Raw genomic sequence first — 15,801 nt, forward strand, 5'->3', positions numbered from 1 at the left:
TTGAGACAAATAGGCTTTCTCCTGAATCATGATAACTTGTAAGTATGGTATTGCAGACATTTGTAATTTGGAGAAACAAGAGGGCAACTGCCTTGCCTTCATTCCACGATATTATTACAACAAGAACACTGGTACCTGTGACTCCTTTACATATGGAGGATGCGGAGCAAATGCCAATAATTTCGATTCCCTGGAAGCTTGCAACAGAAAGTGTTTACGAAACGGTAAGTTGTGGAAATATTTAACAATGTGAATGAGATTTTAAGAAAATTAATGAAAGAAATTTCATATTATGCATTATGTATAGTTTTTATATGCCCATCTTTTGATGGTTCGTATGATGGTATAGGCTCTCCCATCTGTCTGTTGGTTTTTTGTGTCCAGTCTGAGGCCAAGGACTGTCAACCTAGGTCAGTTATTGCATCTTGGAGGGAAGATGTGTCATGAATGAAAAATAGGTCACTGTTGCTTCATTTTGAAATTGTATGGCTATACATGTAAAATCATGTTTGGATCGTCTTTCATGCTGAGAGATCTAGGACTATCAAACTTACTTTGTTGATGCATCATAATGGGAAGGTGTGTCATACATGTACAGTGGAAAGGTGTGTCATACATGTACATATTGTGTCCGAATCATAATGGGAAGGTGTGTCATACATGTACATATTGTGTCTGGATCATAATGGAAAGGTGTGTCATACATGTACATATTGTGTCCGGATCATAATGGAAAGGTGTGTCATACATGTACAAATTGTGTCCGGATCATAATGGGAAGGTGTGTCATACATGTACATATTGTGTCTGGATCATAATGGGAAGGTGTGTCATACATGTACATATTGTGTCTGGATCATAATGGGAAGGTGTGTCATAAATGTACATATTGTGTCCGGATCATATCATTGACACTGAAAAGCCTTGGATCATCAAACTTGGTCAGTTGATGCATCTTGGTGGGAAGGTGTGTCATAACCCAAAAGTAGGTCATTGTGGCCTCCCTTTAAAATTATCATTGAAACAGTTTGTGACAGATATGAATCATGTACATGTAGTTGCAGATGAGCATATTATTTACCCTATTGATCTGCACTGTTTTGATAGTCTCGGAGTATACTCCAAATGGCATAAAGACATGATGAGAGAAATAATTCTTATTTCACTTTCCTTCAAATTTACCTATTCTGAATCAGATGTCGGTAGGATATCATATGTCATGCCCATTTCTTATGTAACATTTGGTGTTCTTTGAAATATGCCCATCTGAACATGCAGTGTAAACCTACCATAAAATACGAGATATTTTAGGATTGCCTGTATTCCTTTCACAGTGCGCCCGTCATGTGCTGACTCACAATTCCGGTGTGGCAATGGACAGTGCATTGATGGGAGGCGAGTTTGTGATAGAGTAGCAGACTGCACTGATAGATCAGATGAGGATGAAAGACAATGTGGTGAGGATTGGAATAGATATGTAGTCTGAAGGATAGATATATGTACTAGCTGTAATAGTTTCAATTTATCAATGGGTGTTTTTAACTATTAACTCCAAAGAATGATCATGAACAGGGTACTGACTGCATTTTGTATCATGATAGTACTTTAGTTCTAGTCTCGTTTAATTAAAGTCCAAGGTAAAAGTCAATTATATTTGTTTCTCAGTGCGCCCATCATGCTCTGACTCAGAATTCCAGTGTGGCAATGGACAGTGCATTGATGCGAGGCGAGTTTGTGACAGAGTAGCGGACTGCAATGATAGATCAGATGAGGATGAAAGACAATGTGGTAAGGATAAAAAAAAATGTGTAGATTTATAAGTGGATGATGATGTCTACCAATGGATAGCCAGTATTATTTACCTTGCTTTCAGTTTTACCTTGGATAATTTTGATTAATAGCAAAATGCATTATCAATGTTGCCACATGTGTTTATGGACTTTAAAGGACTATGTATGATACGGGCCTAATGTGGCTCCAGAAAAATGATTTTCAATTTTTTTGAAGTAAAGTTTATAAATAAAATAGAATAATACACCAACTGATAGCAGTAACTAATACTCTGTGACTGATACTCTTGTTTACAATTAACCCAATTTATGATGTGCCATATTATGATACAGGCCATCCTGTCCATCCATCTGCTAGCTTTTTCATGTCCAAGTCTTGTCTTTCACTCTGTGAAGCCTAGGGGTATCAAACTTAATCAGTTTATGTAGGGGAGGGTGATACAAACCAAAATAGGTTACTGTGTCCTGGAATTTTATAGCTTTGAATATACAACTCATGGTCACTTGATGCATCTTGGGGCGGGAATGGGGCAAATTAAAAGCAGGTCGCTGTGGCCTCCTTCTGGAATCTCATGGCTATGAATATTCAAATCATGTCCAGATTATGCTTTTCAAACTGTACGACTTAGGACTATCAAATTTGGCCAGTTTATAAGTTAATGCATCTTGGCAGGTGGGTGTAGCATACCAAAAGTAGATCACTGTAGCCTCATTTTGAAATTTTATGGCTATACATTTACAGATTGTTTCCAGATGATATTTTTCACATTGAGAGATCTAGGACTATCAAACTTTGTCAGTTGATGCATCTTTGGGAGAAAGTGCATCATGAACCAAAAATAGATCACTAGCTGTTGCCTCATTTTGGAATTGCAATTGTCAGTGTCACAGATTATTTGTGACTTCAAGCATGCATTTGCATCATTTTATTTATATTTTGGCTTTTTAAAAAAATATCTATATAGGGCTTACCTAACTATATATAAATCTTTATCTACTGTGACAAATTACCTGTGTGAAATTTCTTTGTATGTAGAATGAATTATTTCATACCAAATGTCCAATGATCATTTTATCAAAATCAAATTCATAACTTTGTTTTCTGTAGTATAATTGTTATAACAATTCAAATTGACTTCAAAGTTTGATTGTTAAAAGCAAACTACTGACTTTCCTAGTATTTTGAATATATGTTGGTATTACGAACACTTGTGCAAACTTAGACTGTACCAACTTTTCTGATAGCAATTTTTTTGGGTTGCTTGTTATTTTTAAGATATATCATCTGTGTATGCAATGAAGATAACAATTAAATATTCATTTTTCAGTGCGCCGGTCATGCTCTGACTCAGAATTCCAGTGTGGTAATGGACAGTGCATTGATGTGAGGCAACGTTGTGATGGAGTACCGGACTGTGCCGATAGTTCAGATGAAAATGCAGGAGAATGTGGTGAGGATTGGAACAAATATGTAGAGTCTGAATGATATGCAGATCATTTTTAGTTCACCTAAGCTGAAAGCTCAATTGAGGTTTTCTGATCACCTGTTGTCCATCTGTCTGTAAATTTCACATTTTTAACTTCTCCAGAACCACTGGGTCGATTTCAACCAAACTTGGCAATATATATCCTTAGGTGAAAGGGATTTAAGTTTATTCAAATAAAGGACCATGACCCCTTCATAGGTAGTGCAGATTCAAGTTTGCTAAAATCTTGGCCCCCGGGGGTAGGATGGGGCCACAATGGGAGATCAAACTTTTATTTGTAAGTATGTAAGGGAAATCTTTAAAAATCTTCTCCAGAACCATAAGGCCAAAAAAGTTCAAATTTACCTGAAAGCTTCCTGACATAGTGCAGATTCAAGTTTTATATAATCATGGCCTCCAGGCATAGGATGGGGTCACAATTGGGGATCAAAGTTTTACCTGCGAGTATATAGGGAAAATCTTTAAAAACCTTCTTCTCAAACACCATTAGGTCAGAAAAGTGGAAATGACCTCCCCACTTTGGCTGTAGCTTGTGGTCCCTTTTTACCTCCCCTCTTTTCAAAGAAAAATATCTATCTATCATACCTTTTGGTAGATATTTAACACTGATGTATCTCCAGTAAATGTACAGTCCTTTTCCCCTGGGGTATTGGAATATAATGGTAGAAAGCTAAGTTTTTTATCTCCAATGCAAGAGAGTGTTACAAAGGGCAATAACTCTTTCTAGTGTATTTTGGTTTGTTCACCATCATGACCTTTGACCTTGAACTTGACCTATTTTTAAGAAAACATCCTTTAAGGTATAGCTTGATCTTTTGACCTTGAAGTCGACCTGCTTTTTAAAAAAAAAAAAAACCTGACCTATTCAGTATCTTCTGAACTATTTAAGGCAGGGCTTTCATATTTTGTGTATAGATTATTTGTGGGAAGATCTTTATATTATTTCGTGAAGTTTGACCTTGACTTTGGAGTTGGACTTACATTTTAAATCTTTGTCCTACTCAATATCTCCTGAACTATTTAAGGTAGATCTTTCATGCTTTGTATATAGATTCCTTATAGCCCCTATGATACCTGATCAGTCATCTTTAAATCGAGCTTCATGGTACTATAATTCAACCATTTGTTACTACAATATTGATAGAAGTCACCCTTTCTTTTTTTAACAATTATAATGAAAGATAGTTGAAAATGAGTCAAGACTTGACTTTTCATTGAGTGACCAAAAACTAATAATTGTATCAATTTTAAATTTCCAATTTTTTTTAGCTCAAGTGAGCTTTTCTGATCACATTTTGTCTGGCGTCCGTCTGTCTGTCTGTCCGTCTGTCTGTAAACTTTTCACATTTTCATCTTCTTCTCATGAACCACCAGGCCAATTTCAACCAAACATAGCCAAAAGCATCCTTGGGTGAAGGGCTTTCAAGTTTGTTCAAATGAAGGGCCATGTCCCTTTCAAAGGGGAGATAATCACAAAAATGCAAAAATAGGGTGGGGTCATTTAAAAATCTTCTTCTCAAGAACCACTGGGCCAGAAGAGCTGAAATTTACCTGAAAGCTTCCTGACATAATGCAGATTCAAGTTTGTTCAAATCATGACCCCCGGTGGTAGGATGGGGCCACAAGGGGGGATCAAAGTTTTACATACATATATATAGGAAAAATCTTTAAAAATCTTCTTCTCAAGAACCACTGAGCCAGAAAAGCTGATTTTTACATGAAAACGTTCTGACATAGTGCAGATCCAAGTTTGTTCAAATCATGGCCCCCGGGGATAAGATGGGACCCAAAGGGGGGATCAAAGTTTTACACACAAATATATAGGGGAAAACTTTAAAAATCTTCTTCTCAAGAACCACTAAGCCAGAAAAGCTGAGATTTACATGAAAGCGTCCTGACATAATGCAGATTCAAGTTTGTTCAAATCTTGGGGCCCCGGAGGTTGGATGCCCGGGGTCACAATAGAGGATCAAAGTTTTACATACAAATATATAGGAAAAATCTTCTTCTAAAGAACCACTGAGTCAGAAAAGCTGATTTTTACATGAAAACTTTCTGACATAGTGCAGATTCAAGTTTGTTCAAATCATGGTCCCCGGGGATAGGATGGGGCCACAAGGGGGGATCAAAGTTTTGCACACAAATATATAGGGAAAAGCTTTAAAAATCTTCTTCTCAAGAACTACTAAGCCAGAAAAGCTGAGATTTACATGAAAGCTTCCTGACACAATGCAGATTCAAGTTTGTTCAAATCTTGTGCCCCGGGGGTTGGATGGGGCCACAATAGGGGATCAAAGTTTTACATACAAATATATAGAAAAAATCTTTAAAAATCTTATTCTCAAGAACCACTGAGCCAGAAAAGCTGATTTTTACATGAAAACTTTCTGACATAGTGCAGATTCAAGTTTGTTCAAATCATGGCCCCCGGGGGTAGGATGGGGCCACAAGGGGGGATCAAAGTTTTACATACAAATATATAGGGAAAATCTTTTTCTCAATAACCACCGAGTCAGAAAAGCTGATATTTACAAGAAAACTTTCTGACATAGTACAGATTCAAGTTTGTTCAAATCATGGCCCCCGGGGGGTAGGATGGGGCCACAAGTGGGGGGGGGGGGGGGGTCAAAGTTTTACATACAAATATAGGAAAAAGCTTTAAAAATCTTCTTCTCAAGAACCATTGGGCCAAAGAAGTTGACATTTACATGAAAGCTTTCTGACATAGTGTAGATTCAAGTTTGCAAAGGGTAGTTTGGGCCATAATAGGGACTAAGGTTTTACATGCAAATATATATGGAAAGTCTTCAGATATGGGTCAAGGTGACTCAGGTGTGCGATGTGGCCTATGGGCCTCGTTTGGCTGGATGTTGGAGAAATCTCGTGTGCTATTTGTTCTGTTTTTCCTCAGTTGTTAGATCTCAACCAATCGGAAAGCATGGAATTATCCAATCAAATAATTAGGCTTAATATTTTCACTGCAGTTTTATTTTCTCTGGAAACAAAAACTGAAATTGCAGCTGCAGAGAATATAACTTGTAATCTGGTAATATTGATATGAACTAGGCATAAAAACAGATTTTAGACAAGATACCATGAAAACAACCAGGAGCAAATATAAATCTTTATATCATGTCTTAAATAATGGGAAATTGGAGAGAATTTCAACTTATTTATAGAGAATGAATTATAATCAAGTATACAAAGCATCTTTATTTCAAACCAGGTTTGTTCATTAGCTTGTGTATGTAGCTTGTTGTTTTCATCTTTCTGTCAATGATTTAATTGTAGAACGCAGCAGGTCTTGCCCAGAAGGCTTATTTCGCTGTGCTGATAGCACCTGTGTTAATGGTGGACGTTGTGATGGCAGACAAGATTGTCGTGACAACTCAGATGAAGTCAAATGCGGTAATTTTACTAATCTTTACTGGAAACAGACATGTGTATATAAGAACAATGTTGTGCCTGTTGAAATTGGTTGTTACAAGAGCAACAGAATCATTTGTTGGACTTGAATACATCATGATGAACAAATTTTAATAATCAGATGAAATATATCCTATTATCTGGAGTAGACCTGCAGATACTTTAGCTACTACTTAATATACCCTCAATGTAGTTAGTCTTTTTCCAGGACTGGACTCGTATCCAACAGATGTTGATGTATCTCCATCCAGTTATGACAGTTTTACAGTGATGCTTAGATGGAGGGCACCTGCCACCATTGGTCTTAATCCAGTATTAGGTTAGTAAATAGTCCTCAATCAATATATATACTGAAACCTCCTTTCCTTTTGTCTGTAAGGATTTCTACATGCAATTTAGCAATCCTATCCTGACAGGTTGTTCGATTCTTCCAAGAAACTATCGACTGCACAGGGTGCTTGATGAATCACTAATATTTGTGAGGTTAAAGTTTCGATATGGTTTAGAGAAAAATTATCGTCGTTTATGGGAACTTCGATTTCATGGTTGAAAAACTGTTTGTAGTTCAGTTTGTCTTGTTCATGGAGGATGCAGATTTGTGGGTATGTTAATACCACAAAAACAATGAAAATTAAACACCCACAAAAACTGATAATTTTTCAGTATTCTAATTCATGCGTCGAGTTCATTGACAGTCCTTCCATTTACAGACTATCTGGTTCACTACACTAACAAGGATCCTAACTCTGACAGCAGTCAGTGGCAGACACTACAAATAGAGGGCAACAGAGAATACTCTTACATCCCAGGACTACAGCCAGACTCCACCTATTATTTTAAGATCCAGGCCAGGAATAGGATTGGTTATGGTCCATTTTCAAAAACTGTGGTCTACATTGCACCATGTATGTGGTTGTGGTATATGGAGCTGTTAAAGTTTATGCAAAATGAACATTCAAGAAAACTTAGATAATGATTATCAATAAAAGATAGAGTCAGAGAGATGTTTTTTTCACTTTCTAGCAAGGACAACAGATGCACCCAAAGGGAAAGATCCGATCTGCTTGCTTCCAGTGGACAGAGGCAGCTGTAACAACATGACTGTTATGTACTACTATGACCCATCAATTAGTGATTGTAGACCTTTCCGGTGGTATGGTTGCACTGGTAATTCCAACAGGTTCAGTACTGGACAAGAGTGTAGAAACAAGTGCTGGGACAGATACAACATTATACCCACAGAACGACCCAGGGTCACAGAACGACCCAGGGTCACAGAACGACCCAGAGTCACAGAACGACCCAGAGTCACAGAACGACCCAGGGTCACAGAACGACCCAGGTTCACAGAACGACCCAGAGTCACCACCCCCAGTCCAATTACCACCAGAGTCTACACTATCAGTATGTTGTTATCCTTTATTTTCATTTTGTTCCCTTTTATGTCAACATTAATTGTGTGACGTTTTTTTTTATTAGGTTGCAGTACATCCTTATCAAAAAATCTGATGATGAATGTTTTGTCAATTTTTCCATATGTACACGTATTATCCTATTTTTTGTCAGATGTTGATCTCTGTGATGAGAGTTCGAATACAGGGACTTGTGCTAACTATTCTGTCAAGTGGTTCTACAATAGCACTGCAAAGAAGTGTGACCGCTTCTGGTATGGAGGATGTGAAGGAAATGCCAACAGGTTTGATGATGAGAGGGAGTGTAAAGAAGTCTGTATCAACAGAATTCGCCCAATTAGAGGTAAGATAGTGTGCATGATGTATAACCAATGCATTCATCCACCTGTTTGTCGGAAAGTCAATTGTAGTTACACTCAGATGATTTATATTGATGCATTGTCGTTGATTTACCCCCAGGCACAACAAAAGCCCCTGATGACAAGGATAATCGGAACTGTGGATCTCGCTTTGGCTGTTGTCCTGATGGAATCACCGCTGCAAGAGACTTTTACCTCAGCAACTGTAATGGTAAGTCATGTTTCTGTATTAGTCCAAGATTGTTTTAGTTGTTAAAAAATTTCAACCTAAAAGTCGACCATAACATTTTCGGTATTTGTTGGACTAGATCTTTTTCAATGTGTAGTACTGAAATCATGAACTATGTTGATTTGTATGATCATTTTATGGGGTGCATGTGAATGATTGATGTACTGCATGAAAGTAAGAATCCATCATTCTGGAATTATAATTTTTTTTTTTTTTTTTTTTTTTAGATGAGACAGGACCAGATACAGAGGTCATTGAAGGCGATTATATTTCTCTGTTGGAGCAGCCTGATTCAGACATCAAAATAACTTGTAACAAATATAGGTCAGGCTATGGCTCGGTCTCCTGGTATAAAGATGGGTAAGATGTTACAAAATGAGAACTTGTCTTGGGGTTATAAAATTTTCATTCTTCTTCTTAAGTTTTTTTTAAAATGGATACATGGAAATGGAACGGTAATGTGAAAGAGAAAAACTGAGATATGATACTTCTATAATTGAAATTTTTGGATGGTCTGTCTTTGCCTAGTTTCATTAATACAAAACCCTGATTCAAAAGCAACATACATGTATGTCCTGCAGATTCCAAATCTCCCAGACTAACAGACTAGTGGTCCAGAATGACGGTTCACTGCTGATTCTTCGGGCCACGGTGGACGACAGTGGCATGTATGCCTGTCGTGTGGCTGCTGTGGGTTCCTCCCCCGAGATTGAGAGGTTTAGACTGCAAGTTGAAGGTAAGATTGGTTGATTTTAGCTCCTCCATATAGATAGTACATGTTTCCTTGACTAATGTAAATCTATAGAGTTGAAATCAGTAAACACTGTAATACAATGTACTGATTTTCTCTTGAATACTTTGTAGTATATGATAGATTATTTTGTAATAATCATCAACTTTTTATGGCACTGGTAGATTGATATAAACTGGATTGTCTATCAGATAAACTGAATATGTTTCCACATGTTGACAATGTTCTTACTTTTTTCCTTCAAGTGTTTTCATTGTTTGTCTAGAAGTGACTTAAAAGCCATGATTTTTTGTTGACTGTGTTATCTACTAAAACTGTCTTAATGGTCAGGATCTAAAGGGGAGAACCTTCAAAAGCAACAGATTTGGATTTAGACTTGGACATAAGTTTAAAATCTTTATTTTAGAACATCTCTTTTCTCTTCAGAAAAGTAAAGTATTGTGCAAAAATAGATAGTATTTTAAGGCTGAAGTTCATTCAGAATTTACTGATTCATAATCATAACCTAGTAATGTCAAACATCTTGATGATTTATTTCCCATGATAAATATCAGTTGTCTAAGTCATATCCTTGAATCCATTCTGTTGCAGTGTCTGAATCTAATGCAACCTTTGTATAATATCTGTCCAACCTGTGTTTGGTTTCAGCCCATGGGGAAGAAGGTAACTACTGGCGCCACCTATAACTGTGGATTCCATTGTTGTTGGAAACCTGATTGCTCAATAGTTTTATACCATTTATTTTCACACATTTAATTATTTTTATAGTTAACACTATAGGCTATGAATGTTGTCTTAATTAACATGTACCTTAAGTGTAGTACTTAATGCATGATTGCTTTCTCTTTTCACCACATGTGTGCAGATCGAGTTTGTCAGATTGTGACATTCTGGTAGATTAACTCATAGACATAAAGCAAAATTTGGATGTTCTTCAAACTATTGAGAAAAATGTGTGTGTATCAACTTAGGACTTATATAATGAAATACTGTTTGGCAGCTCTGATAAGTACATGGTTTCAAAGACAAGTCCTAAGTTGGGATAAAAATATTCCTTTTTCTCTTTTGTCTGATTAACAAACCCACATGACTTTGATTTAATTTTTTTTCCATTAGAGTGTATGGTATGAATTGAAATTGAAATTAATTTGTCAAAAAAAAATTCTAATGAAAAATATTGCACAAAGTTAGATATTCACATAAGTATCTAGATCCAAATTTCACATACATGTACTAGTAAGCAAAAGCGGAAGTGAATGTGGATACACATGACACAGATGTGTTTATTTAACTTTGTCCCATAATTTGGAAAAAAAATAATAAGAGTTCTAATTTCATTCTCACATGCTAGAAAATAAAGTTCAAAATACTACTGATATGAAGATTTAATTAACGATGTCTCATATCTGTAATTTAAAAAAAAACAAGAAAATTTGTATTTATTAAAAAAGAAAAAATATGAACAATTAATAGCCCTCATATTGTCTGTTTAATGAAGAGAAATTTTAATAAATGAAGGGTTTGGAGAAAAGGGAAAATTTCAGTTATTTGTGATAAGGTATTACAAAAGTAGGATCTAATTTACCATGAAAATGAATTTGATGCACAGTATCAGTGTATAAAGAAATCGGGTTCTGTGTCTTTTCTTTACCTTATTAATCTCGTACTACTATTAAAACATCAGCATGTTTCGTATTTACCTCATCTGATGTAGGGTCAATATTTTGTTAACAATATTTATGAAAACTTTTGTTTTTAAAATACATGCAATACAATAATATTGAATAATGCAGTTAAAGTATATTTCCGATATCACTAGGGCTCACTATAGTAATCACTCCGTCCATCCGTCTGTTTTGTTGGCACTTTCTATGGCACTCAATAACTTAAATTTCCTTGGAAAGATTTTCATGAATGTTATGTATATAACAATACTTCAATTAGGCAGAGGAAGACCCTTTTTGTTTTTCAAATTTATCAACTTGTCGTAATGGAGTTATGGGACTTTGAACTTTTTATATATTAAGATAATAGCACTTTTTATGGCATGCAATAATTAGAAAAGATTTTCATAGAATTTAAAGGTAATGCTCGGATTAGGAAGAGGAAGACCCCTATTTAATCAGTTTTATTGTAACAAAGTTACTTAGAATTTTTTACATTAGATTGATTGCGGGACCCTTTCTGACTTGTCAGTTTCCTAGTTTACACATCACTTTATACAAGTATATTCAGTACTAGAATATTGAAATTCATTCCCTTTGTCCAGAATGGGATAAGATAAAAGTATTAAGGCATAAGTTATGGGCCATTTACAAGATAAACTTGTCATATATATAACACAACTTACTGATACTGACTGCATGTATTCCATTACATATACATTTTCTCCCATTCACAAACATTGTAAAGAAAACTTACATATAGAATCATATTAAACATATTTTTCTGAATTATCATAAATAAAAGACGTGTTCAAAATTCTTCATCTTTAATTTATTGAGGGAAAAAAACTTGATGTAGTGATTGTTGATTTGATTTTTGTTTATAGTTCCCATCAAGATCTTCCCAACACCAGCCAAGATTGTTGTCAAACCAGGAGCAGATGCCTTCCTCCACTGTCAGGCATATGGAAATCCACGCCCACGCGTGGCCTGGTCTCGTGATGGGTATGATGTGTCTGGAAATCCTAGACATACTGTATACCCAAATGGAACTTTGATCATTCAAAGGACCCTGGAACAAGATATGGGCAGTTACCTTTGTGTGGCCAGCAATGGAGTGTCCACACCTGCCCAGAGGATTGTCAAGTTACAACTCAGAGGTAATTAATGTCTTCACATAGGTATGGGAATTCTACTATCTTCACCAATTCTTTATACCTTTTTTTATGTTTGAGTGTAGAAAAAGTTGCCAAAACGGACAGGTATTTCTATCCAAAAGTGTACATGTATCATCCCCCCCCCCCCTTGCATACATATATGATTTTTCACCTTTGAAAGAGTAATACAAGCTTCAGAATGATAAAAACAGTGTTTGTTTGCAAGTAAGAGATTTTAAATTCTATAAACTTTGCCTTGATTCTTTTGGTTTGGTTGAGAGCATATAGTCGCTATCGGGTCTCTGTCCATCCAGTCGAGCTCATTTCTCTTAAAACTTTCATCAGAAATTGATCACAAATATTCCTTGTGACAGGTAATTTTGGACCAAGGTCAGTTTGGAAAGGTCAAGGTCATTCAGAATATATATCTTATATAAGGATATAAGGGAAAAGTTCCTTATTTCAACAGTTATTGAACAAATATTTATCACACAAATAATTAAGAAATGGGCTAATGTCTTTCGGCCCAAGGTCACAAGTAGAATGTCTACACAAGTCTTTTTGGCATGTTTTATTAGAATAATTGTGAGTTTGTAGAATCAAAGGTTTGGTGATATAAAGTTTCTGGCATGTCTGACATAAACTTCTGTGATAGAACCCAACTACACATGCATTTCATCAATGAAACAATACATTAGTAAAATTTAAAGGACTTCATCATGCAAAATGATTTACAGAGAAATAAGAAAATGATCATACATTTGCAATTAATGTTAGCATTGATGCCAATACGATCAGTCACTCTTTCATGAATAAAAGTTTAGTAAAGGTGAATTTAGACAAAGGCTCACAATGGAAAGATGTGTTAAGTCACTTGAAATTTGATTTTATAAAGAAAAGTGCTGGACTTGGTACAATGGGTTTCCATACTTAAAAAAACAGTGCAAAGTATTAATCATGTTGATTTTGTAGATGGTAATATGGAGTATCGGAACCATTATTTCATCTCAGATTCCGTTGCGGTTTTAATATTTAGTATGCTCAACGAGATCACGTTTTTTTGCGTTAACTTGGGCAACCTTCAGTAAACAAGCACTTAGTTATTTATAATTAGTATCAGATATAGTGAGTTCAGCACAGTATAGCATCATTTTTTGACAGTTAAGGGGTGGGGAGCAAACGGGAAAAAGGTGCCGTTCTATTTGTAGAGAAAATCTTAACAAGAAAAGCTGCTTACCCAAACCCCAAAATCGTAAACTCAGTAGGGGGATGGGGGTAAATGTTGCTGCATGTACGTGTCTGGAGATCGATGCATAAATTGTGATTATTTATATCATTTCATAGCGGTTAGATGTTTTAATGACTCGAGAGAAAAAAAACTCATGAAGTAAATATCCACATATGTATACATGCATACGGAAGGGGAAATAAACTTTTTTTGGTTTCATCTCGGCTACCAAACATCAGAAATTTAATCAAACAACTCATGTGTTTGGTACTAGGGCATTTACTTGCAACATTCTGAAAAATAACCTTCAAACCAAGCAGATATTTTTGCATCAGGAATGAGTCGTCTTTAGCCATCACTAATTTTTATACAAGAGTTGCCCAAGTGACTCATAATTTTCGTAACTTCTTTTTCTGAAGAGTTTCAAAAATTTTCCAGTTGCCATATCCCATATTCTTTCACAAATATGGATTTCAAGGTTATTATGGATGGAATACCTCAAGGTATTAAATGGATGTGATAGAAACTTTTGTGTTTCACAATTTGCAGTTATAACTACATGAAAATTTGCTTTTTAGAATCTTTAAGGGCTAGAATTGATCCTGTAGAGGAGAGGAAGAGAGAGAGTGAAGCACTCTACCTTACCTGCTCAGGGTTCGGTTACCCAACCCCCTCAATTTCGTGGGAGAAGAATGGCTTGTCACTGACATCAGATCAGAGGATCAAAATCCAAGGGGGTAGCTTAAGGGTCATTAATCTTGCCCTGGAGGATACTGGTACTTACAACTGTATAGTGAGGAATGATGAGGAGAAAGTGGAGGACACTGTGTCAATTCAAGTCGTTCCATTCGGTAATTAGAATTTATATTTATAGAAATTCTGAGAGTGTTGATAAGGCCTTAAAGGATCCTCGTGGAAGTCTGTTGTGAGAGGTGCAGTGCTACATACCGAGGAGAGGCTTGATGTTCTTGCTTTGTGTTTTGGGACATTTTTTGTTTAAGAAATTATGACAAGAATGATACTCTTGCTTAATCTTCCAAAAATGTATAAACTTGCTCTATATGATTTTGGTGAAAATAGATTAACAGAAAGATATGAAATAACAAATTTAATTATTAGTTATGATCTATGGAAGATATGCAAGCACTGAAGTTGAGGATCCTCCGATTTCATTGCAGATTTGGTGCCATCCGATTGTAAGGACACAGGCAGTAGGTTCAAATGTTCTCTGATTGTTAGTGCTCGACTGTGTGGTCACACCCGGTACTCAACACCCTGCTGCGAGAGCTGCCGTAGGGAGAGAGAGAGACTTATGCAAAAGTCGCCGAGGGGATAAAGCAGGCGCCACTAACTTCAATACTCAGCCACACTGTGTCATGCCCTATATTACAACACTTATACACACTTTGTAACTGAGTAATCTCAATCGCTACCTTTGTATCCACTGTAACCAACAGAATATAACAAGTGATAAAAAGGTTGCTATTTGTACTTTTATAAAACTTGTAGATTCTGCTAATTCTTTACATGTACTGTATTTTAGTACTTTTTACTGATTATTAGTCAGATGAGAAATCCTTGTTTTTGCATACAGAACCCTTTTCCCCTTGTTAAATATGTAGTGATTTTTCCTTTCTTTTACGTGTTAGGGCTGACTGTGGCGTCGAGGCCAGTTAACATTCCACATGATTCATAGGATTTTATCGATTGTATCAAGTATTAATGATATGAATGTAATCATTTCTAAAATCAGATCAATACTACAGTAAATAATAAGCCTTGATATTTTATAATCATTTCCCCCTTTATATCTCACGCTATATAAAGAATATTTATATGTGCAAGTACATGTATATGTTATCTCATTTATTATGTGTGTTCCAAATTTGGTCAATATCTAGGTAAACAAATCCAGATTTATGTATAATTGATAAATTTTGAAGAAACCAAAAATGGAACATAGGGTTATATTGTCAAAAATATGCATGCATATATGTATGAATTTTTTTTCTAGGTTAAAGATTGCAGTTCATGAAAAACCATTTAATACCTCTTTATGTGTTACTATGCAATGGTGCTCAGTTAGTATTGCTTGTCCTACTAAGTCTACAACTAATGAACTTATACATGGAGCAATGCCATTTTTATATTGTTTTACAAAAATCTGGATTTTTAATAAATGTTGTAAAATTTCTTTTTAATACAATTCTTTGTTTATTGTATTCATTGACTGGGATACAGCAGAGTTGACCTAATTTTAACAATTTTACTTTGAATGAATAAAATTGCTAGATTTAA

General features: G+C 35.6%; 1 protein-coding gene across 2 annotated transcripts in view; it reads left to right on the plus strand.

Annotated features, from left to right (window-relative positions):
- The window catches only part of LOC125649096 (uncharacterized), a 130,183-nt gene extending 114,382 nt beyond the window's left edge, over nucleotides 1–15,801 (plus strand). For both annotated transcript variants that reach the window (XM_056164610.1, XM_056164609.1), the window contains exons 31-46: nucleotides 57–224; nucleotides 1,335–1,457; nucleotides 1,666–1,788; nucleotides 3,119–3,241; nucleotides 6,569–6,685; nucleotides 6,912–7,022; nucleotides 7,414–7,608; nucleotides 7,727–8,107; nucleotides 8,270–8,458; nucleotides 8,575–8,685; nucleotides 8,931–9,063; nucleotides 9,285–9,439; nucleotides 10,103–10,117; nucleotides 12,006–12,278; nucleotides 14,082–14,354; nucleotides 14,682–15,801. In XM_056164610.1, the coding sequence (XP_056020585.1) occupies nucleotides 57–224; nucleotides 1,335–1,457; nucleotides 1,666–1,788; nucleotides 3,119–3,241; nucleotides 6,569–6,685; nucleotides 6,912–7,022; nucleotides 7,414–7,608; nucleotides 7,727–8,107; nucleotides 8,270–8,458; nucleotides 8,575–8,685; nucleotides 8,931–9,063; nucleotides 9,285–9,439; nucleotides 10,103–10,117; nucleotides 12,006–12,278; nucleotides 14,082–14,354; nucleotides 14,682–14,839 (2,648 nt within the window). In that variant the 3' untranslated portion in view covers nucleotides 14,840–15,801. The remainder of the gene's footprint in view (nucleotides 1–56; nucleotides 225–1,334; nucleotides 1,458–1,665; nucleotides 1,789–3,118; nucleotides 3,242–6,568; nucleotides 6,686–6,911; nucleotides 7,023–7,413; nucleotides 7,609–7,726; nucleotides 8,108–8,269; nucleotides 8,459–8,574; nucleotides 8,686–8,930; nucleotides 9,064–9,284; nucleotides 9,440–10,102; nucleotides 10,118–12,005; nucleotides 12,279–14,081; nucleotides 14,355–14,681) is intronic.

Source organism: Ostrea edulis, chromosome 5 (genome assembly GCF_947568905.1).
Source record: "Ostrea edulis chromosome 5, xbOstEdul1.1, whole genome shotgun sequence".
In the NCBI taxonomy this organism is placed as follows: Eukaryota; Metazoa; Mollusca; class Bivalvia; order Ostreida; family Ostreidae; genus Ostrea; species Ostrea edulis.